At 40.6% G+C, this 23,914-nt stretch overlaps 1 protein-coding gene across 6 annotated transcripts in view; it reads right to left on the bottom strand.

Moving 5' to 3' along the window:
* The window catches only part of LOC140714604 (myosin-10), a 174,143-nt gene that overhangs the window by 84,819 nt on the left and 65,410 nt on the right, over nt 1-23,914 (bottom strand). For 2 of the 6 annotated variants that reach the window (XM_073025933.1, XM_073025939.1), the window contains exons 4-7: nt 19,276-19,303; nt 9,551-9,653; nt 8,202-8,234; nt 5,650-5,670 (exon numbers count right to left, since the gene is read on the bottom strand). In XM_073025933.1, coding sequence (XP_072882034.1) covers nt 5,650-5,670; nt 8,202-8,234; nt 9,551-9,653; nt 19,276-19,303 — 185 coding nt within the window. The remainder of the gene's footprint in view (nt 1-5,649; nt 5,671-8,201; nt 8,235-9,550; nt 9,654-19,275; nt 19,304-23,914) is intronic. The other 4 variants (XM_073025934.1, XM_073025936.1, XM_073025935.1 and 1 more) reach the window with 4 other exon arrangements.

Consider the following 23,914-nt stretch of genomic DNA (forward strand, 5'->3'; position numbering starts at 1 on the left):
ATACAACTGGCATGGGATTTGACAATCAATGGAAAACTTAGATTTTATTTCTTGATTTTGTGATACAGCATAGTATCAGACCCTTCTGGCTCAATGAGCCCGTGCTACCTGACTAATTAACCAATAGCCTGGACATCTTTGGAATGAGGGAGGAAACAAGAGCACCTAGAGGAAACCCATGTGGTCATGGAGAGAACGTACGAACTCTATCTTATAAACAGTGGCAGAATTGAACCTAGGGTCACTGGTGCTCTAGTAGCATTATGTTAACTGCTACACTACCGACCTGCCACATCTGGTAAAGATTTTCTTTCTAATTACATACAGATTTGTCCTACATTGCTTTGAACTATTGAAACATTCCATGATTTTAATTTTTCCACAAGCCAACAGCACAGATTTGCTTGAGAATTGAAACCATGACCCAAGTCCTTCCAACTCTTCTTGGGCTCCAGCCGAGCCCAGGTGTCGATTTTAACCAACGTTTCAATGACAAACTCCGCTATCTTCATAGACAATGCCTAGTCATGTCTGGTCCAGTGGTATATATACGCAAACATGTCGTCCATCCCTCCTGATTGGCTAGCCCTCAACCAATCAGGTTTCTGCTGTCCTATCTTCTTTAAAAATCATATTTTAGTTCTTACATAGAGCGAGACCTTCATCTTTGTTGAAACTCTTAATTCTCCATTCATATTTACACTTTACACCGCACGCTGTCGGAGCAGTGCTGCCAGGATAATCAAGGACACAACACACCCAGCCAACACACTTTTTGTCCCTCGTCTCCGGGAGAAGGTTCAGGAGCATGAAGATTCGTACGGCCAGATTTGGGAACAGCTTCTTTCCAACTGTGATAAGACTGCTGAATGGATCCTGACCTGGATCTGGGCCGTACCTTCCAAATATCCGGACCCGACTTGTACTAGCTTACTTTCCCTTTCCTATTTTCTAATTATGATATATAATTAAAATTTTTATTATATTTATTTCGATTTGTACTCTAGGGAGCACGAAGCGCAGAATCAAATATCACTGTGATGACTGTACGCTCTAGTATCAATTGTTTGGTGACAATAAAGTATGAAGTATTTCAATGGCTTCCTTCACCAGGCAGTCCCAAAAGCATTAGTTTTGAGTAAAATCAATCCAGTGGTCATTGCGTGTGCAATGTTCTGCTACCACCAATATATCCTGGTAACCCAAATGGATACACATTCTGTGCAACCTAAAAATTGTCAACATACAGAAGACTGGTGGCCAAAGCCCTTTACCACGTGTGAATGACCTAAACCCACTCTAACAGTCCCTCCTCTTGGCCTTCCTGGACAAAAATAAATTTGTACCAGGAAAGGGCAACCTAGGAGGATCTACTCAAATAGGGCAGCAAAAATGCCCTGCCCCGAAATTCCCCCCGATTTTTGTCTGCCTCGATATCTACCCCAGCATTCCCTTCAACTTCAGCAATCATGTTTGTATTCCTCAGTCATCCAGCTGTGATATTAGCCCAACCATCTCCCTGGAATTCCCTCCCCCCCCACCCCACACAACACTGCCATTCCCCCCCCCCCCACTGTCAGTGAAGGAGATGCATGAGCTATCTCTTCCACTTCTGAATTTCAGATTCTATGATTGCACTCTAACCACTCGCATTGACTCATCAACTTGATACCCTTACTAATATCCAATCCCAATAATCTCCCTGGTTTTACCTTAAGGCATCCTACTCCCCCCACCTTCCCTGCAGCTTTACAGAGTTCTGTCTCCTTTTCAGTCGTGATGAAAGGTCTCTAACCCAAAACACCGATTTTGTTTCTCTGCCTAAAGATATGGCCTGACTTGCTAACAGCCAACGTTTGGCTTTTGTTTTAAATTACCAGCATCTGCGGTTTGATTTTTCATGTAATAAATACCCTTCTCTCCCCACTGGGAAGTAATGATGATGAACATGATGTCTGACTTTTTAGCAGTTATATAAAATTGCAAACCTAAGGACTTCTTATAGCAGAAAACTTTTAGCTCACTACATGAATGGCACAAGCTGCTCAATACGCTTTCAAGCTAGGTCAAATCTGATCATTTTCCTGCCACTTTCTTTCACTTCAACTCCATTTCCTCCCATTAAGGAAATCCTTTCACCTTCATTAAAAGCCATTGTTTCAGCTTACAACTGCAAGCTCTAAATGACTTCAGTTTAATGCTGCTGAGCATTTGATTGACAATTCCAAACCGGCAGGGATGCCTAAAATTGGAAGGCATCAGTTGAAGGGGTGGTGGCTTAAAGATGATCCAATGGGTAAATTTTCCACACAAAAAGTTGGTACCTGCTAGAAACAGTAATAGTAAAAACTTAGAAGCATCTGAACAGGTATGTGAATCAACAGAACAGAGAATATGAAATAATGCAGACAAATGGGATTGGTATAGATAGGCATAATGGTCAAGGTGGGCTAGAGCGCATCTTACAACTTATTGACTGCACCCCAATAGAAAATATGTATTAATATGTTGTTAATATGTAAATTGGTATTCCAAATATTAAGAACTTCCAAACTAACAGGACAGCTCAGAGCTTCTGTTAAATAAAGCAATTTAACAGAATTTGTTTAAAGTTGGAAATTTCTATTTGCAATTTCCTAAGTTATGTCAATACACAACTACGCTTATCTAGAGATTTTTTAATTTATTAATCTGTTTTTCTGAACACAGTTGTTTATGGATAGCTAGGTTGATAATTACTGTTTGCAGCAATAACTCAGCTAGGTTTTGATAGAGAACCAGTGAATTGAATTGACTTTATTACCTACACGCTTCATATACACAAGTAAAAATCTTTATGTAACGTCTCAGTCTAAATATGCAATTTATAATAACCAGTTAAATGTAACTGGTTAAACAAACAAGATTCTGGAATCTGTTTTCAGTCCAAAATAAATAATTGTTTTATTGCATATTTTAGTTTTCCCAAATGTATTTTATCAACTACAGAATATTCCAGAATTTTGGTAGAAGCAGAGCCTGAGTGAGATCTGCATTCTTTTATGATATACTGGAATCAGAGCCTTTATACCTTGTAGATTATGAAGAGTATAATGCAAATATTGCTTTGGGAAACTTTCTATCAACTTCATGTGTTAGTCAAACTACTTGAAATTAATTCCAAGTGTAATTGATGGCAACATCCCTATTTGGCAATCCATTAAACTGTGAATTCATTTATGGCAGTTTGATTTTGATAATAACAGAGCTTCTTGTGAAAATTTACATCTGGAAAATAGTACACTAATCACCTTCTGGCATTAACAATAGAAGGGAATTTCAAAGTGGACTACACTGCATAATTTTGATCACAAGATAAATGAAGCTGTGGTCTGCATATGTTTCACGATGATTTAATTTTTTCAGTAGTACCTACATCAATTTCAACAGTTCCATAAAGTTAAATTTTAGCCAGGTTTAGCAACACTGGAAACAATAAAAGCAATACACAAGGTTACCGCTTAACAGGTCAGACAATGTGCAGAAAGAAAAAAGTAAACATTTGAGATGTGATTTCAGAGATGAAAATATCAACTCCCTTTTGATCTCCACACGTTGCCCGACTTAAGCATTTCCAGCATTTTCTGTATTCATTACAATGTCAGCCCACATCTAAATACTAACACAAATAATTGGATAATTAGATTAAGTTTAAGATATTCCTGGCTATTTGGCAGTAGAGCACAGGGTACATTGAGATCCTTCATACCAGAGAGCTCCCATAAGCCGCTATTTAGATCTGGACAGAGTTGTCGAGAGCATTCCCACCCGTCTGAGAGCGCCGTAGACAGGAAGCAAGATAATTGCTTGTACTCTGACTTCTATCAACCCTCATGTTTTCTAAAACTGCTCAAAGATATTTCTCACTTGAATACTCCCCACCGGAACACTGAAACCAGGACTAAAAAAAATTACATCTTCAGTGAATAAAGCAGCTTTGAGTGTTTTAGTGACATAACAACTTTGCATTCAACTAATACACTATGATCTGGAATTCTGCATTTACTTCACTGAAGTTACAATTGGTTTTAATAGTAGTTGAAATTGCACTTGACCTTTGTCATGCATTTTCAAATTTCAATTAAGTATCAAACCAGTTGGTCTGCAGCTGGACCTTGAGCCTCAGTCTGGTCTTCAACCAAAAAAGTCACCTTGCATCTGTTGAACTACCTGAAATATCACCATGCTTTGCTGTTACCTCATGCCAATTCATTCTGCCTTCCCATACCTACGCTGAAACCAAAATAACTTTGAGCAACCTTGAGATGACATCATATCTAAAGTACAAATCTGTAATACACAAGTTTTTCACTTTCATTTAATTACTAGAGGGTAATAAATTCAGCAAGTAATTTTATTTCAATTAAAGAAATTCCTGATCTTGAGACGCAGATTTTTCTGGACAAATTACATTAGAGCCAATATATTAAAATGAATCAGAGCCTTCCTTTTCATCATTGCTGACAGACGGGCTGAAGTTTAAGTGTCTGGGAAGAGGGAGGAAGTGTGCACTTCAGCCAATCTCGGATAGGGAACAATTGCTGCTACTCGAATTGCACATCTGATTAAGTAACACATCTTTAAGCTCTCTGAAGTCTGGCAAATTTAATAAATGCAGCTACCTGATATTATAACTTTTGAAAGAAGATGAATTTCCAAATCAAATTTGGACAAGTTATCTGGGAGAACAATTGTCCTTCTCATGTAATTTCTTAGCATGCTGTTTGACAAATATTTAGTACATTCAGATACACATTTCTGAACAAGAAATTGTTCTAGTTCTTGTATTCTCCACAAGCAAGTTTTCTTTAAAAAGGATGCACGGTCTTTGAAAGGCATTGAGAAGCAACTTCTAAAAGTTGAAATCAAATTCCTGACATATTGCACCAGAGACTACTTTCCATACATTGTTTTGCTTGGAGAGAAATTTTAGGTTTCTGCCTTCAATTATAAGACATTAAAAATAAGTTTACTGTTAAGAACCCCAGACATGTTCCTAAATCTGTTATAGACCTCAGACTGTTCAATAAAGATACACTCAATAGTTATACTGGAAAAATCCAGTCCCCTGCACAGTAAATTACATGCCTCAAACAAGTGTGAACAGATTTAAAACAGTATAACAATAAAATTCACCAAGAGCTAAATGCCAAGACTACTGAAGAGATAAGTCAAAAAGCAGAAAAATAAACCCGATACATTTGAGTAACCATCTTAGAAGATCATAACCTCAAACACAATGCCTCAGATCTAAAAATGTTGACTTTAAAGTGATTACATTCCATACAATGTTGAGTAAAACAGGCAGGACAAAAGGCAAAGCTGGAGACAGTTATTGTTTGATAAGTGCCTTGGAAACAGGGAAGCAATTCTGTAATGAAGCAAAGTAGTAGTATTGCTTTAGCTTCAGCAGAGAAAGCAAAATCATGCAAAGCAAGAGGCAAGACATGATCAAGCATTGATGCTATTGCTTGTTGCAGTGAAAGGAGGCGAAATACCTTGTCTTCTGCAAACAAACCAATAGCATCCTGTTTCTTATGCCCATTGTGAGATTAAATGTGAACATTCCTTAATCACAATAACAGGGACTTAAAACTACATGCTACTCACATACAACATTGAAGTTCCACTCTGTAGTCAATGGGCAGAAACATAGCATACCAAAATAAAAATGTTAGTGACATGACAAAAAGTTTACTTAAACCACTTTAGATCCATACCATAGACAGGTATCACAAAATTACACAATATTAATGGAACTTAAAATAAAAAAGGCTACAATTTACACATTTTGTCAAAGATTTTTATTCTGCTTTTAAAGCTTTTATCTGTAGCAAAGCAACCCAAAAATCCATCTTATAATTTAGCATCATTTCAAGGACAAGAATAAAAGGATGTAATGCTATGGTTTTATAAGGTATCGGTTAGAACATTCTTGGAGTATTGAGAACAGTTTTGGGCACCTTATCTAAGATGTGTTGGCGTCAGAGAGGATCCTGAGGAGATTTACGAAAATTATTCAGGGAATGAAACAGTTAACATAAAGAGCCTTTGATGGCGCTGGGCCTGTACTCATTGGAGTTTGGGGGGTGGGGGGGGGGGGGAAGAGAGAGGGATCTCATTGAAACCTATTGAATACTGAAAAGCCTAGATAGTGGACTTGGAAAGGATAGTTCCTGGAATGGCCAAGTCTAGGACCAGAGGGCACAACCTCAGGATAGAGGAACGTCCCTTTAGAACAAAAATGAGGAATTTCTTCAGCCAGAGGATGGTGGATCTGTGGAATTAATTGCCTCAGATGGTTGTGCAGGACAAATCATTGGGTATATTTAAAATGGAGGCTCAAATAGTTCTTAATTAATCGGGGCATCAAATATTATCAGGAGACAGAGGAATCATAAATCAACCATGATGGTATGGCAGCAGACTCGATAGGCCAAATGGCCCAATTCTGCTCCTATGTCTTATGGTCTTATCAGCCCCAAATAGATCGGTTAACCTAATAACTGGCATTTCAAAAGGGTTAAGCAACCTGTGAACCAAATGCAATTAAACCACAGAATTATCCTTTTTCAATAAAACACATTTTACATTCTTAACCAAAAATGTCACACCCATGAAAGCAGTAATTAAGTTCACTTACAAGTTTTTCTTTTGCTTCCCTATTCTCACCTCCTCAACTTTCCAGTTCTTACCCCCATGCTCTTTGGCAGATGAAAACATTTATCACATCTAAATAGGCCTGATGTACATGCACAGTATCTGAGTGGTTACATTTCCTGAATCATTAACATGATCATTTATATCACGTGTTTAAAACGAGTTCCCCCAATTATGGATTGCCCAAAAGGAGAATGAAGGTCAAGAGCCTTCAGATGGAAATTCATGAATTTTCCTGGTGGTTATGGAAAACAGGGATTAAGTACTTACAGTGCATAGGCTAGAATAGGACAATAAGGTTATAGGACTACAGAAGTGACTGGAGAGGAAAAAGCCATCGAGACATTTCAAATACTGAGGAGAAAGCTTTAAAGTGATTGGTGAACTGGGAATTAACAACGTCTTTAAGGCTTAGGGGCGTTCGGTGAAAGGGTCTCTAGTCTTGGAAGTAGGCAAAATCTTTGAATAAACTTGAGCATGAGGTCGAAAGGTGATAGATAATGACAAACCAGCCTGAATAGCAATGGGATAATCAAGACTAAAAACGTAGTTAAAAGTTTTAACAGATGCATTTAAAATTGTATTTGGATTGCAAACAGGAGCAATTCTACAAAGTGAATAAACCAGACTTAACACCCCAATTTAGAAACCTGTTAAATATAATAAATCAACATAATACTGTTTTGCAGAAATGGAATTGCCATACAAATTATTTTAACACTATTGCCAATTGTGACTGGTGAGACTCCTCTTTTGGCCAAGAACCTTGAGGGGGAAGAAGAATTAACATTTTGCTACTGTTTTTTTGGCATATTGTATGAGTATAATTGCTTTTAAGCCGAACAACAGGCAAAATTCCAATAAGATGTTCAGATTTCCAGAGATGAATAGGATTTAAAAAAAAAAGTCAGACTCAACACTGAGGAAGATAATACAGTCGAGGGTGAATTCACATATACAAGCCAGACAACAACTTCCCCTCAAGGCAGCATTCTTTTTTGAAAAGATCATCCTTTCAAACAAACCATGTGTGTTTCAAAATCTAGTAGTATGCCACAAAGTCATCTTTCTTATACTGACAAAAACTTTTCACTAACAGATTGTGGTCCAAGTTAATGCCATTTCTGTCCGAAATGTCATACAAATTCAAGCAAAGCAACTTCAGTCCAAAAGAATTCTCTGATCGCAAATATCCTCAAAAATGCTTCAGTTTATACAGAAATTGCACATTTGATGTTCAACTGTCAGCTGCATTGTAGCACTGAAAAGCTGTTCAAAGCAGTTGCAAAACTGCTACAACTGAATTACCTTGCAAATCAGTTCAAATTCAAGACGACAAATGCTGTTTTGTGAAAAGTTGTCTATCAACTGCAAGAGTTCTCAAAGTACAAAGGAAAAGACATGCAAAGATGATTTGCTATAATCATAAACAGCTATAATCAAACAGGAGAAAGCTGTCAATTAGCTGCAAGGAGTTAAACTGAACAGCATCCAACACTTGCCTGATGTTTCACTGGCTTAGGCGATTCGAGCTGCTTCTCACAAACAAATTAAATAGTATTAGGAAATATGCACAAATTTCAAATATGCATCAACTTCAAAACAGGTGGGAAAACATCTCTCCAACTGCTATAGAGCAAGCACTTTAAGGTAGCACAAGAAAGCCAATTTGGCTCAAGGAATTTAAAATCTTGACCCAATTTACAAAATGTTTGCAACTATGAAATGATTTGTATATTACTTTGAGCTTGAGATATTTATTTTGGAATGGTATCTCACATAAAACAGCTGTGGAGAAAACCTACTCTTTTTTTAAAACACAGATAAACAATAATTATGCCAGTTTGAAAAGTGTTTATGGAATTAGGAAAAACTGGTTTGTTTATGTTACTCTTGGAGTTGAGCACAACTTGCTTCCATTGGTTTTGTGACTTCTGAGATAACGAATGAATTCATTCTGGAAGATGCAGATGGAGCAAGAACAGCAATTTTAAAACATCTGCTCCATTTTCAGAGCATATTTTGGAATGTATTGAAATAAATATGTGGGGGGGGGGGAGAGAAGAAGAGTGGCTCTCTAATATGCTAACTATATTCCAAATAGAATGGCAATATTGCAAGCACCCCAAAGGTGTTAACATATGCAACCATAAAGTGGTTTACATAATCAGATATCCTAGCAGACTGTTGTATACAAAGCAAAAACTAAACTCATTTACAGTGGATTCCAGTTCATTGATACAGATTGGGACCAAAACATTTTGGCCCAACTAAGCGGCTGCCCCAGTTTGCTGAAGTTTCATGGAAATAGTTAAAAGGCGTTTAAAAAAAAGACAAACTGAGTAACAAATTATCAGTCTCTTCCTCTCGTGGCAGTTCAGATCACAGCTAGGATTTTGCACTCAAATTGCCAGAACAGGACAAACTCCAAACATCAACTTGGAGCAACAACTGATGCTGTTTCATGCTTTTAAATAACCTTCTCCAGATTTGTAAATCATTTCATAGCGGCTATCATATTTTCTGGGGAAAAAATAATTTTGATAATTCCATGAGGCAAAATTTGAATAGCACTTTAAAATGCAGATCTCACATTACTGTTATTTCATTATACATTACATACAAGTACCATCATAAAGCTGTAAGCAAGCAGTTAATCTATGTGCTTCATTGTGAACACCAATGAGCCTCTTACATCCAATATTCTGCAACACTATCTTGTCAGTTACGTCATTCAATCACAAGCCAAAGCATGATTAATATATCAGCATCAGAAAATATTTTAACCAGCATACCTGCCCAAATACCTGAGGTTAAATGTCAAACGAGCTTTATGGAAAATTTAACTCACTGGAATATTGTGGTCCTTTCGTCCTTTGTGAGAAGAAGCAACGTGAGCCAGATACTGAATAACTTTCTTAGTATTTTCTGTCTTGCCTGCACCGGATTCTCCTCTGTAAAGCAACAAGTAAACAGTCAATTTCAGCAAAAATGAACATACAGCTCAAGATCATATTGAGCACCTAGGTTTGTGTGACATGTTCTTCCTGCATGCCAAGAGAAAGCTCAGCTATGATTACCAACTGAGAGAAATTGGCAGAAGTCACTCCCTCGATTTTGAACCTTCATTGCAGTTGGCATTGCAATGCTGACACTCAGCCACATCTGTTAGACAATGTAGTCACACAGGCAGACTGGTCATGGAATAACTAGAGCAGGTAATTCATTAGCAGATTGACTTGCGTCAATTTGCAATATGCATGACTGAACATCAGGTCACATTCTTTTCATGGAGGTCATGTTTCCCTCCACTTTAAAAGCAGCAAGTTTCCTGTTGATATCTAGATAGGAACCTGTAATCAATCAGGAATTAGTTTACAAAAATGTGTGGCATCCATTTTTGTCGGCAACCAAAGCCACAACTGGTATTTCTATTCTCTGAAGACCTGTTTCAGCCTCATTTCCTTGTAAGGCAATAACATTTAAAACCCTTCCCCCAAAATCTAAACCAAGGCCATTTACCTAATGTGGTTTTTGGTAGGACACAATCTTATGTGTACTTAAGTTAACCTCAAAAGGAAAAAGATGCACACCTTTAAAATCCGTGCAACCCAGATGAATTCTGAACGTTGCGTTAGTGTGCAATGGATGTTCGAAATCAGAACAAAAAAGTTTTTGCAACTTCACTACGTTTTACATGCAGGTGTGTCAGCATGAATGACATAACCAACATTTACATAAAAACACAACATTTATACAACTAGTTTGAAATACAGCAACTACAGATTTCCAAAAAAAATGTCAAGACTAATGTTACAAATAGCCCAAGCACAGCATTTATCTCTTGGGGTGCAGTCGTTATCAGCTCTATAGACCCAGAGACAATCCTGCCATTGAGCGACATTTACATCAACTTTGCAGCTTTGTCAACCCCCCCCAGGTACTTCAAGGTAGCAATTGGCTACTTGGTATTTCCCTTGGGAGAAAGAAGGACAGCAGGAGAATCAATGAGGAATGTTATTGAGGATGAGAGAGAAAATGTGATTTGTGTAGGTGTTGTGTTAAAGCCTTTTTATTAAACAAAATATACTTTATCCAAAATTAAAATCATGTACAATAAACCATTCAATGACTCAATCCTTTACAAATGTTTCCATTACGGTCTTTACATTTCCACACTTTTAGCCACCCAAGTGGCACTCTGTTATTCCATATTTACATACCCTTGTTGAGGGGTATACACCTTGCCCCCTACCCTTCAACTCCCACGGGAGAAGGACCCTAGACTGTGGTCCTTCCCCACCGGGCCCTTGCGGTGGCTGCACCGTTTCAGTGCGTCCCTCAGCACGTACTCCTGCAGCCGATAATGTGCCAGTCGGCAGCATTCCCCCACGGACATCTCCGTGTGCTGGTAGACCAGCAAGTTTCGGGCCGACCAAAGAGCGTCTTTCACCGAGTTGATGATCTGCCAGCAGCACCGGATGTTGGTCTCCGTGTGCGTCCCCGGGAACAGCCCGTGGATTAGAGAGTCCTCTGTTACGCAGCTGCTGGGGATGAACCTCGACACGGTCCCTTCCATCCTCCTCCACACCTTCTCTGCGAACCCACAGTGTGGAAAGATGTGGATCACTGATTCCTCCTCACTGCAGTCCTCCCGTGGGCAGCAGAACGTGGAGGTGACATTCCAGGTATACAGGAGAGATCTGCCTCGGAAGGCCCCTCTCACCACCGGCCAGGCGAGGTCTTGGTGCCTGTTGTGAGGTCCGGCGATGATGCATTTTGCCAGATGAACTGGGCGGTCCGCTCAGGGAACTACCCCACTGTGTTCATCACGTCCTTCTCCTGCAGTGCCTGCAGGACCATTGCCTGTTGGCCCTGTGGTCAAAGGCATTGGACTGTTAATTTGCTGCATGACCCCATGAAAAATCAGGTAAAGAAACCACTGTATTGTACAAAAAGCTGAGCTTCTAACATAAGCCTCTAACTTTATGGTTGCAGTTGGGAGACTGTCATTATAAAATTGAAGTTCTAGAGAACACAAGATAAATGCTGAAATTCAGAGGGGATTAATTAGCTCATCCATAGAGCAAACAGTATTACACCTCTTAAATTTGAAAATCAACAATTTCAGATCATTATAAACCATTCCCGCTGCAGAATAACTTTGTTGCATAATGAGGGTGTTTTAAAAACAACAGACCACCTCTTAGGACCTAGAAAACAATTGTATGGGGTTTTTCTTTCAAAACTTCCAAAATTAAATCAAATTCTACCGAATTCTTTCATAGGCTTGAGGTTAGTCAGCTCAATCTTAATTAAAAATGATACTTTGCATCTCGTTTGCTGCACATTCTTTAATGCAATTAGCTGCTCAGTCTGATAACAGCATTTGCAGGATGCAGGAGATCAGAAAAAAGGAAATACCTGCCAAAGAGATCACTTGATCGGCGGAGTAGTTTCCTTCCAGATCAGTGACGAGCACTGGAACTTTACCACAGACTGAAACCCAGACAGCTCAGTCAGAAAAACAGAAAGATGTCTAGGACTACACTGCTGACACAAGTTCAAATTCAAGTTCAATTTCAATTGTCATTCAATCATATGCGAGTACCCATGAATACAGCCAAACTGAACAGCATGACTCTGGAGCCAAAACACAGTAGCACAGTCATGCACAGCACATATAGCACAAGGCAGCATGCACACGTCAGATATCAGTCACAAAAGCAGTCCAAGATCCAAAAAAAAAGGAAAATATCCCTTATAGTTGTTTAGTAGCTTAAAACATCTTTAGTACAAATATTTCATGTCTCAATCAAATTACAGATTTGCAAATAAATTAGTTTATAATTTTGATACCAAATTATTATGACCAAGGTCAAACTGGTACATGGAAGAAAAATGCTAAATGTCTTGGTCAAGCAGAATCTATGAAGGCAATGAGTTAATGCTTCAGGTTAGTGACCTTCCACATGGACAGAACAAAGATAGAAATCAAACAGGTTTTAAATTGCAAAGGAGGAAATAATGGAAATGTCTTGGTTAGGATGGAAGCAAGGCGAGATCAACTAAATAGTTGTTTTGGTGCCACATGAGAAATGTGGAGGGGGACTGGGATCAAGGTTTGCTGGTTGCAGACGACTTGTGTGCAAGAGATACAAACGAGCAAAAAACTCAGATTCTGGAAACCAGGAGGAGTGCTGGAAATATTCAAATAATTAACTGTTCATAGAGAAACAAAACTTGTATTACGTTGATGACCTGCACAATCAGCCTGCTCTATTGGCAGATTATCAACACAATGCATCTCTTCACATACACTTGTGCTTTTATTCCTTTACTTTTTCAATGTAATTAACAACAGCTAATGAAACAGACTGAAATCTGGAAATAAAAACACATAAGATTGTTTTTTGGGGGGGGAATTTTTCATCTGCCTTCAGTTCTGCCAACCTGTATCACATGAAAATATTAATACTCACTAGATATGAAACACTGGGCCAACTTATTTTTGTGTTAAAATTTAGTTGCATTATAGTATTGCATTTGACGACAAAAAAAATTTCCAGGTAATCATACCTGCAAGGGAATAACTTAACTGTGACCTAGATACCAAATGGCCACAACAGGTACTAGAGAGTACCCCAGTGGCTGTATCCCCTGACAATAAGTACTCCTGTTTGAGTTCTATTGGGAGGGACAGCCAGCCTGGGTGAAGCTATAGTGGTCGTGCCTCTGGCACAGAGTCCGGCCCTGTAGCTCAGAAAGGTAGGGAAAGGAAGAGGAAGGTAGTAGTAATAGGGGACTCGATAGTTAAGAGGTCAGATAGGCGATTCTGTGGACGCAATCAGGAGACCCGAATGGTAGTTTGCCTCTCTGGTGCCAGGGTCCGGGATGTTTCTGACCACATCCAAGATATCCTGAAGTGGGAGGGTGAGGAGCCAGAGGTCCTGGTACATGTAGGTACCAATGACATAGGTAGGAAAAGGGAAGAGGTCCTGAAAGGAGAATATAGTGAGTTAGGAAGGGAGTTGAGAAGAAGGACTACAAAGGTAGTAATCTTGGGATTACTGCCTGTGCTGTGCGACAGTGAGAGTAGGAATGGAATGAGGTGGAGGATAAATGCGTGGCTGAGGGATTGGAACAGGGGGCAGGGATTCAAGTTTCTGGATCATTGGGACCTCTTTTGGGCAGGTGTGACCTGTACAAAAAGGACAGGTTGCACTTGAATCCTAGGGGGACCAATATCCTGGCAGGGAGATTTGCGAAGGCTTCTGGGGAGACTTTAAACTAGAATGGTTGGGGGGTGGAAATTAAATTGAAGAGATTAGGACAGAGGAGGTTAGTTCACAAATAGAGAAAGCTAGTAGACTGTATGAGGGAGGATACACAGCTGACAGAGAAGGGGAGAACTCAGACTGAAGATGTGGGGGAGAAGGAAGAAAAAGATAATCAAGTTGTTTGCACCTTAGGAATAAACAGAGTAAGAGGTGGAGAGTTTCTTAAATGCATCTATTTTAATGCTAGGAGCATTGTAAGAAACGTGAATGAGCTTAGAGCATGGATTGATACCTGGAAATATGATCTTGTAGCTATTAGTGAAACATGGTTGCAGGAGGGGTGTGATTGGCAACTAAATATTCCTGGATTTCATTGCTTCAGGTGTGATAGAATCGGAGGGGCGGGGGGGGAGGAGTTGCTTTGCTTGTCAGAGAAAATATTACAGCGGTACTCTGGCAGGATAGATTAGAGGGCTTGTCTAGGGAGACTATTTGGGTGGAATTGAGAAATGGGAAAAGTGTAGTAACACTTATAGGGGTGTATTATAGACCACCTAATGGGGAGCGAGAATTGGAGGAGCAAATTTGTAGGGAGATAGCCGATATTTGTAGTAAGCACAAGGTTGTGAATCTGAGAGATTTTAATTTTCCACACAGACTGGGAAGACCATTCTGTAAAAGGGCTGGATGGTTTGGAGTTTGTAAAAAGTGTGCAGGATAGTTTTTTGCAGCAATACATAGAGGTACTAACTAGAGAAGGGGCAGTGTTGGATCTTCTGTTAGGGAATGTGATAGGTCAGGTGACAGAGGTATGTGTGGGGGAGCACTTCGGGTCCAGTGATCACAATACCATTAGTTTCAATATAATTATGGAGAAGGATAGGACTGGACCCAGGGTAGAAATTTTTGATTGGAGAAAGGTTAACTTTGAGGACATGCGAAAGGATTTAGGAGGAGTGGATTGGGACAATTTGTTTTATGGGAAGGTTGTAATAGAGAAATAGAGGTTATTTAAAGGTGAAATTTTGAGGGTACAGAATCTTTATGTTCCTGTTAGGTTGAAAGGAAAGGTTAAAAGTTTGAGAGAACCATGGTTTAAGGGATATTGGAAACTTGGTTCGGAAAAAGAGGGAGATCTACAATAAATATAGGCAGTATGGAGTAAATGAGGTGCTTGAGGAATATAAAGAATGTAAAAAGAATCTTAAGGAATTAGAAAAGCTAGAAAATGAGGTTGCTTTGGCAAGTAAGGTGAAAATAAATCCAAAGGGTTTCTACAGTTATATTAATAGCAAAAGGATAGTGACGGATAAAATTGGTCCCTTAGAGAATCAGAGTGGACAGCTAAGTGTGGAGCTAAAAGAGATGAGGGAGATTTTGACCAATTTCTTTTCTTCGGTATTCACTAAGGAGAAGGATATGGAATTGTGTAAGATAAGGGAAACAAGTAGGGTAGTTATGGAAACTATGATGATGAAAGAGGAAGTACTGGCGCTTTTAAAGAATATAGAAGTGGATAAATCTCCGGGGCCAGACAGGATATTCCCTAGGACCTTGAGGGAAGTTAGTGTAGAAATAGCAGGGGCTCTAACAGAAATATTTCAAATATCATTAGAAACGGGGATGGTGCCAGAGGACTGGCATATTGCTCATGTGGTTCCATTGTTTAAAAAGGGTTCTAAGAGTAAACCTAGCAATTATAGGCCTGCAAGTTTGACGTCAATGGTGGGTAAATTAATGAAAAGTATCCTTAGAGATGGTATTTATAATTATCTGGATAGCCAGGGTCTGATTAGAAACAGTCAACATGGATTTGTGCGTGGAAGGTCACGTTTGACAAATCTTATTGAATTTTTTGAAGAGGTTACTAGGAAAGTTGATGAGGGTAAAGCAGTGGATGTTGTCTATATGGACTTCATTAAGGCCTTTGACAAGGTTCCACATGGAAGGTTAGTTAGGAAGGTTCAATCGTTAGGTATTAATATTGAAGTAGTAAAATGGATTCAACAGTGGCTGGAAGGGAGATGTCAGAGAGTAGTGGTGGATAACTGCTGGTCAGGTTGGAGGCTGGTGACTAGTGATGTGCCTCTGGGATCTGTACTGGATCCAATGTTGTTTGTCACATACATTAATGATCTGGATGATGGGGTGGCAAATTGGATTAGTAAGTATGCAGATGATACTAAGATAGGTAGTGTTGCGGATAATGAAGTAGGTTTTCAAAGCTTGCAGAGAGATTTAGGCCAGTTAGAAGAGCGGGCTGAAAGGTGGCAGATGGAGTTTAATGCTGATAAGTGTGAGGTGCTACATTTTGGTAGGACTAATCAAAATAGGACATACATGGTAAATGGTAGGGCATTGAAGAATGCAGTAGAACAGAGTGATCTAGGAATAATGGTGCATAGTTCCCTGAAGGTAGAATCTCATGTGGATAGGGTGGTGAAGCTAGCTTTTGGTATGCTGGCCTTTATAAATCAGAGCATTAAGTATAGGAGTTGGGATGTAATGTTAAAACCGTACAAGCCACTGGTGAGGCCAAATTTGGAGTATTGTGTACAGTTCTGGTACCGAATTACAGGAAAGATGTCAACAAAATAGAGAGTACAGAGGAGATTTACTAGAATGTTACCTGGGTTTCAGCACCTAAGTTACAGAGAAAGGTTGAACAAGTTAGGACTTTATTCTTAGTGTAGAAGGTTGGGGGGGGGGGGGACTTGATAGAAGTCTTTAAAATTATGAGGGGGATAGATAGAGTTGACGTGGATAGGCTTTTTCCACTGAGAGTAGAGGAGATTCAAACAAGAGGACATAAGTTGAGAGTTAAGGGGCAAAAGTTTAGGGGTAACGCAAGGGGGAAATTCTTTACTCAGAGAGTGGTAGCTGTGTGGAACGAGCTTCCAGTAGAAGTGGGTTTGATTTTGTCATTAAAAAAAATTGGATAGGTATATGGACAAGAAAGGAATGGAGGGTTATGGGCCGAGTACAGGTCGATGGAACTAGGTGAGAGTAAGCGTTCAGCATGGACTAGAAGGGCCTAGATGGCCTGTTTCTGTGCTGTAATTGTTATATGGTTATAACAGAGTACCCCCCAGCTCTAATCCAAAAGGTTTTATACCACTAAATCTTTGACTTCCTTGGGGCTCAGGTTGCAAGAGATGTTGCCAGAATGGCAGCCCGAAATTGCATTTAAAATGACAACAGACTGATGATTGATCACTGTGCCAGGACTGCTTTCTCCTATAATCTGGGAGTACAGTTAGACGAGAAGCTAGACTGGACTGCCAACACAGATGCCTTGTGCAGGAAGGCACAGAGTCGACTGTACTTCCTTAGAAGGTTGGCGTCATTCAATGTCTGTAGTGAGATGCTGAAGATGTTCTATAGGTCAGTTGTGGAGAGCGCCCTCTTCTTTGTGGTGGCGTGTTGGGGAGGAAGCATTAAGAAGAGGGACGCCTCACGTCTTAATAAGCTGGTAAGGAAGGCGGGCTCTGTCGTGGGCAAAGTGCTGGAGAGTTTAACATCGGTAGCTGAGCGAAGGGCACTGAGTAGGCTACGGTCAATTATGGAAAACTCTGAACATCCTCTACATAGCACCATCCAGAGACAGAGAAGCAGTTTCAGCGACAGGTTACTATCGATGCAATGCTCCTCAGACAGGATGAAGAGGTCAATACTCCCCAATGCCATTAGGCTTTACAATTCAACCGCCAGGACTTAAGAACTTTTTAAAAGCTATTATTAATGCTTTTTGAGATAGTGATTTAGATGCATATCATATTTTTTACTGAGTTAAGTATTGTATGTAATTAGTTTTGCTACAACAAGTGTATGGGACATTGGGGAAAAAAAAGTTGAATTTCCCCATGGGGATGAATAAAGTATCTATCTATCTATAATTTTGTGCATTAAAAACAAAAACTGCCTTTTCCAACCAGTGCAAGCCAGTGATAGAACATTCTTTTTAGGTTCTGATAAAGACAGTAACTCCACTCTCTTGAACTTGATGTTGAAAACTTAGGACTAATTATAATTTATTTTTAAAATTGTCTGAAGCACATATTAAGCAAGGGCATGTTTACGACATTTAAAGCGTAGGCTAAATATCACTGTTCTTCATAAAATCCTCCAAATTTCCTGGTGAAATAACTTCAATGACTTCTCCCAAGCCAACATTCCTCATATTTGGGCCCCAGCTATGCTTAGTCAGCTATACTGTAAAGGTTATATCATTCAGAGGCTAAAACATTAAGACTTCCAAAAGACACTATTCAGAGCTCTACAAAGGAAATTTGTTCTTTCCATAATTTTGTAGCAAAAGCAAGCTGTTAAAGAAACACAATTACCCGAAGGGCAACAGGACACTTTGCAGCTCTCCAATCATACCTTAAGTGGCAATTCTTATAGCATTTTGAAAAACATTAAATGCTGATATCCCAAAATTTAATTATCCATATTTATTCATCATAGTTCAATACTGTCTTTCACCTGTCACCATCAACCCCCAAAATAGGCATTAATTAGTAACTCAACATATGACCATTGAAGTGGTGGGGAAATGAGCTGCATTTTTTAAACCTAGGGCACCTTGGACTCAGCAATTCTGAGCACTTCTGCTTTAGCAATGTGCAATAAAGAGAAGGTGACTGTAAGCCTCAAGGATAGCATGTTATAGGGAGATAAACCAGAAACAATGCCCATGTGCTGGCTGAGGTCTTATCAGTCAGAAGTAGGCTTCACAGGGACATCAGAGGCTTGCTTCTACACAACTGAAGATTGTGGGCCATCGGTTCACAAATGAAAATCCTGCCAATGTTCAGGACCATGCCAGTGGGCCTCTTGTATAATATACGTTGGATCCCTCAACAAAGGTCATAAGCTTAAATCCAGACACTTCCCTGTTCAAAAACAATGCAAATGTAATTGTCCAAAGGCATAAAAAAGGAGCACTAAATCATTCTATTTTTTTTTTAGGCATTCCTGTTACCTAATAGAGTGGTGCTTTGAGAATACAGAGTTCACACAATAATTAGATTCAAATGCTTAAGATTGCTGATACCTGACTGGTGAAAATTAGTAGAACATTTCTATCATCAAATTTTACATTTGGGTTTGGTAAAGCACCTCATGGAATATGCTAGAAGATATCTGCAAGTATATAAATCGCTGGTTAAATTCTATGCATGTTTTAAAATATGTTTAAATTCTAATTTGACTGCCATTTCATAGAATTTGGCTACTACAAAGTTAAAGCAACACAACAAACAATCTATTTTAAAATATTCAAATATGTGCTTACGTGCAAAGAATCGACTGATCCTCACGATCTGGAAGAGAAAAAAGTTGAAAGTCAGTACTGATTTACATGATGATTACATTAACTGATTACACTGAAGCATCTTCCCTTAGTCTTGGGTACATCAAGTGCACTTATTTGTTTACAAGTTACCAAAACAACAAAAATGCAAATTCTGGACACAGATGAGGGCCAAACCAAACAGAATTGGCACAGAGGAATAGGTTATATTCTTTGAAACATTTATTTCTTTTATTTAATTGATGATCAAAAAAAGAAGTGCTATGCTTTACCTCTCCTTTCTCAATCTCTCCATCTCTGGAGACAGCTTGTCCACTACAACCCCACTGACTCTCACAGCGACCTGGTCTATATCTCTTCCAACCCTGTCACTTGCAAAAATGCTATTCCATTCTCTCAATTCCTCCATCTCCGCATCTGCTCTCAGGATGAGGCTTTGCATTCCAGGACGAAGGAGATGTCCTCTTCCTTCAAAGAAAGGAGAAAGTCCCTCCCTCCACCACATTTCTTCCATTTCACACACAAGTGCGCCCTCACCCCATGCTCCAACAACCCTACCAGGGTTAGGGTTCCTCTTGTCCTCACCTACCATCCCACCAGCATCCGTGTCCAGCACATAATTCTCTATTACTTCCTCCACCTCCAACAGGATCCCACCACCAAACACGCATTCCCCTGCCCCCCCCCCCCCCCCCCCATTTTCTACTTCCACTGAGATCGCTCTGCACATGACACCCTTGTCCATCCGTCCCTCCCCACTGATCTCCCTCCTGGCACTTATCCTTGTAAGTGGAACAAGCGCCACACCTGCCCCCACACTATCTCCCTCACTACCATTCAGGGCCTCAAACAGTCCTTCCAGGTGAGGTGACACTCCAACCGCCAGTCTGTTGGAGTTATCTACTGTATCAGATGCTCCTGATGTAACCCAACATAGATTAGGTGATGGGTTTGTCAAGCACCCAGCTTCTTCTGCGTAAATCTACCAGAGGCCACCCATTTTAATTCGACTTCCTATTCCGACACGTCCATCCATGGCCTCCGCTAATGTCGCAATGGGGCCACGCTCAGGTTAGAGGAGCAACACCTTATATACCATATGGATAGCCTCCAACGTGACAGCATGAACATTGATTCTCAAACTTCCAGTAATGGCACAACCCCCCCTTCACTCATCCCCCCCTTACCCTTTCCACCTAACCGGCCAATCACCTCCCTCCAGTGCTGCTCCTCCTCTTCCTTCTTCCATGGCCTTCTGACCTCTAATAGATTCCCCCTCCTCCAGCCCTGCATCTCTTTCACCAATCAACTTCCCAACTCTACTTCACCCGTCCCCCTCCCAGTTTCACCTACCACCTTGTGTTTCTCCCTCCCCTCCATCCACCTTCTAACTGACTCATCTCTTTTTCTCCAGTCCTGCTGAAGGGTCTCGGCCCGAAACTGTACTCTTTTCCCTAGATGCTGCCTGGCCTGCTGAGTTCCTCCAGCATTTTGTGCCTTGCTAGGCTTTATATTTGATTTAAGCAGAAAAGTAAACTGCCATTCCAGGCTTGATATACGTGACATCAAATGTCAAAAAATTGTAAATGCTGGAAATCTCAACTAAAAACTGTATTACACATAGGTCAAGTGGCACCAGAGGGGGAAAAGGGGGTTTTCAATATGAATTGCTGATTCAATGTTTCCTTCCACATCAACTGCACAACCAACTCAGCCTTCTGTTTTTATTTGTCAATTTGCTATTTTAGAACATTCTGAATATCCTCAGGGTTCAAAAGATGACCATTTAGCCATATTGCTATGACACAAGTGACATAAATCAAGCAGTTCGCATTTTGAAATGGGACACAGTGAGTGAGATTCAGTTATGGGGAGCATTAAACAGACACTGGTTTGAGTTATTTGTGTTTCTGGTCAACCTTCGTCCTCCCCCATTCATGAACTCTAACCACAGCACAGATGAGGTACAACCAGATGATACAATGAGCAACATCATCCCAAGGTCCTAAACTAGAATTGCTGGGGGGTTGGAACCAAATTGAAGAGAGTGAGGAAGAGGCAGCTGGCTCACAAATATAGAAAGCTTGGAGACAGTGCGAGAGGGAGGATGGGCTGGTGATAGAGAAGGGATGCACTTGAGATGTGTCTATTTTAAAAACAAGTATTAGGAACAAAGTGGATGAGCTTAAGTGTGTGGATCAGTACTTGGAGCTATGATGTTGTGGCTATTACAGAGACTTGGATGACTCAGGGGCAGGAATGGTTACTTTGAGTGCAAGGCTTCAGATGTTTCAGGAAGGACAGGGAGGGAGGCAAAATAGGTGGGGGCGGGGCACTGTTGATCACAGATGCTGCAGAAAAGTAGAAAGGCATAAAGGGATTATCTACAGCAGGGGTCACTAACATTTTTTGCACCGCGGACCGATTTAATATTGACAATAATCTTGCGAACCAGCCAATGGTGGGGGGGGGGGGGGTGTTAATAATGACCAGAATACAGCGATACTCGAAGGGGGTCCCTTATGTCCAGTCTATTCTGCAGTTTAGTTTTCGTGGCTATCAGCACTTGCTTCTGTCCTACTTGCTCACGTTTTTTTCTGCTCAAAAGGTTTGTCTTTAAGTGCAGGGTGCTTGGACTCAAGGTACTAAAGCAGTTTTGAGGGTTTCATTGCCTCATTAGACAGCTTCCCGCCCACCTGCCACCTTGGTCAGGTGTGGTTGGTCGTGGGTGGGGTGAGAGGACAAGGTAAGGGCCAGAGGTCCCCGTGCCGGGGCTGCAGTAGTCGCAGTCCAGAGAGAGCAACCAAGCGAGGAGTGTGACAGGGTGTTCCCCCCCCACCCCCCCATTAGGTAGGTAGGATCTATCGGCTACCAAAAGTTTGGCTCAAGGGATGACTTTCAGTAGATCGCAGCGAGGTAGCTGCTCTGCTACTTACAAAACCCTGAGCCTGAATTAGGTCAGCAAATATTTTAGCACTGGGTTCCCCACAAACATTCGGTGTACCGAACAGGTTTGGAGGTGGCGCCCATCTGTCCGCGCTCCAGGCCAGTAGCAACTGCACTTCTCGCTGTTCGCACGAGGGTATCACTGCGTTTAGGCGACTGATGACCTCGCGTGTGTTCAAGTTCAACAGTGGGCATGACAAGAAATGAGGGAAGGTGCAGCTGACACGTATCGTTTCATATCGCCAAATCATATCGTTTCCTCACGGTCCGGTAGCACATGCTTTGAGGCCCATTACCGGTCCGTAGCCCGGTGGTTGGGGACGACTGATCTATAGAGTATCTGTGGGTGGAAGTTAGGAACAGGAAGGGGTCAATAACTCTACTGGGTGTTTATTATAGAGCACCCAATAGTAATATGGACATTGAGGAGCAGATAGAGAGACAGAAAGGCGTAATAATAAGTTGCCGTGGTGGGAGATTTTAATTTCCCAAATATTGATTGGCATCTCCCAAGACCGAGGGGTTTAGATGGGGTGGAGTTTGTTAGGTGTGTTCAGGAAGGTTTCCTGACACAATAGGAAGATAAGCCGACAAGAGGAGAGGCTGTACTTGATCTGGTATTGGGAACTGAACCCGGTCAGGCGTCAGATCTCTCAGTGGGAGAGCATTTTGGAGATAGTGATCACAGTTCTATCTCCTTTACAACAGCACTGGAGAGGGATAGAAACAGATAAGTTAGGAAAGTGTTTAATTGGAGTAAGGGTAAATACAAGGCTATCAGGCAGGAAATTAGAAGCATAAATTGGGAACCGATGTACAGAAGAAATGTGGCAAATGTTCAGGGGATATTTGCGTGGAGTTCTGCATAGGTACGGTCCAATGAGACGGTAAGGATGGTAGGGTACAGGAACCATGGTGTACAAAGGCTGTTGTAAATCTAATCACAAAGAAAAGATTACAAAAGCTTTTTAAAAAAAACTAGGTAATGTTAGAGATCTAGAAGATAAGGCTAGCAGGAAGGAGCTGAGGAAGGAATCAGGAGAACCAGAAGGGGCCATGAGAAAGCCTTGGCGGACAGGATTAAGGAAAACCCCCAATGCATTCTACAAATAAGTTGAAGAGCAAGAGGATAAGACATGAGAGGATAGGACCAAATCAAGTGAGACAGTGGGAAAGTCTGTATGGAATCGGAAGTGGTAGTGGAGGTACTTAATGAATACTTTGCTTCAGTATTCTCTACAGAAAAGGATTTTGGCAATTGTAGGGATGACTTACAGGGGACTGAAAAGCTTGAGCATGTAGATATTAAGATAGAGGATGTGCTGGAGCTTTTGGAAAGCATAAAGTTAGATAAGTCACTGGGACTGGACAAGATGTACCCTAGGCTACTGTGGGAGGTGAGGGATGAGATTGATGATGCAAATATCATTGCCAGAGGCTCAGCAATGGGGATGTGAGAGGTTCCAGAGGATTGGAGGTTGCGGATGTTGTTCCCTTATTCAAGAAAGGGAGTAGAGTTAGCCCAGGAAATTGTAGAGATAGCCCAGGAAATTATAGACCAATAAGTCTTACTACAGTGGTTGATAAGTGGATGGAAAAGATCCTGAGAAGCAGGATTTATGAATATTTGGAGAGGCATAATGTTGTTAGGAATAGTCAGCATGGCTTTGTGAAA

Source organism: Hemitrygon akajei, chromosome 22, assembly GCF_048418815.1.
Source record: "Hemitrygon akajei chromosome 22, sHemAka1.3, whole genome shotgun sequence".
NCBI lineage: Eukaryota > Metazoa > Chordata > Chondrichthyes > Myliobatiformes > Dasyatidae > Hemitrygon > Hemitrygon akajei.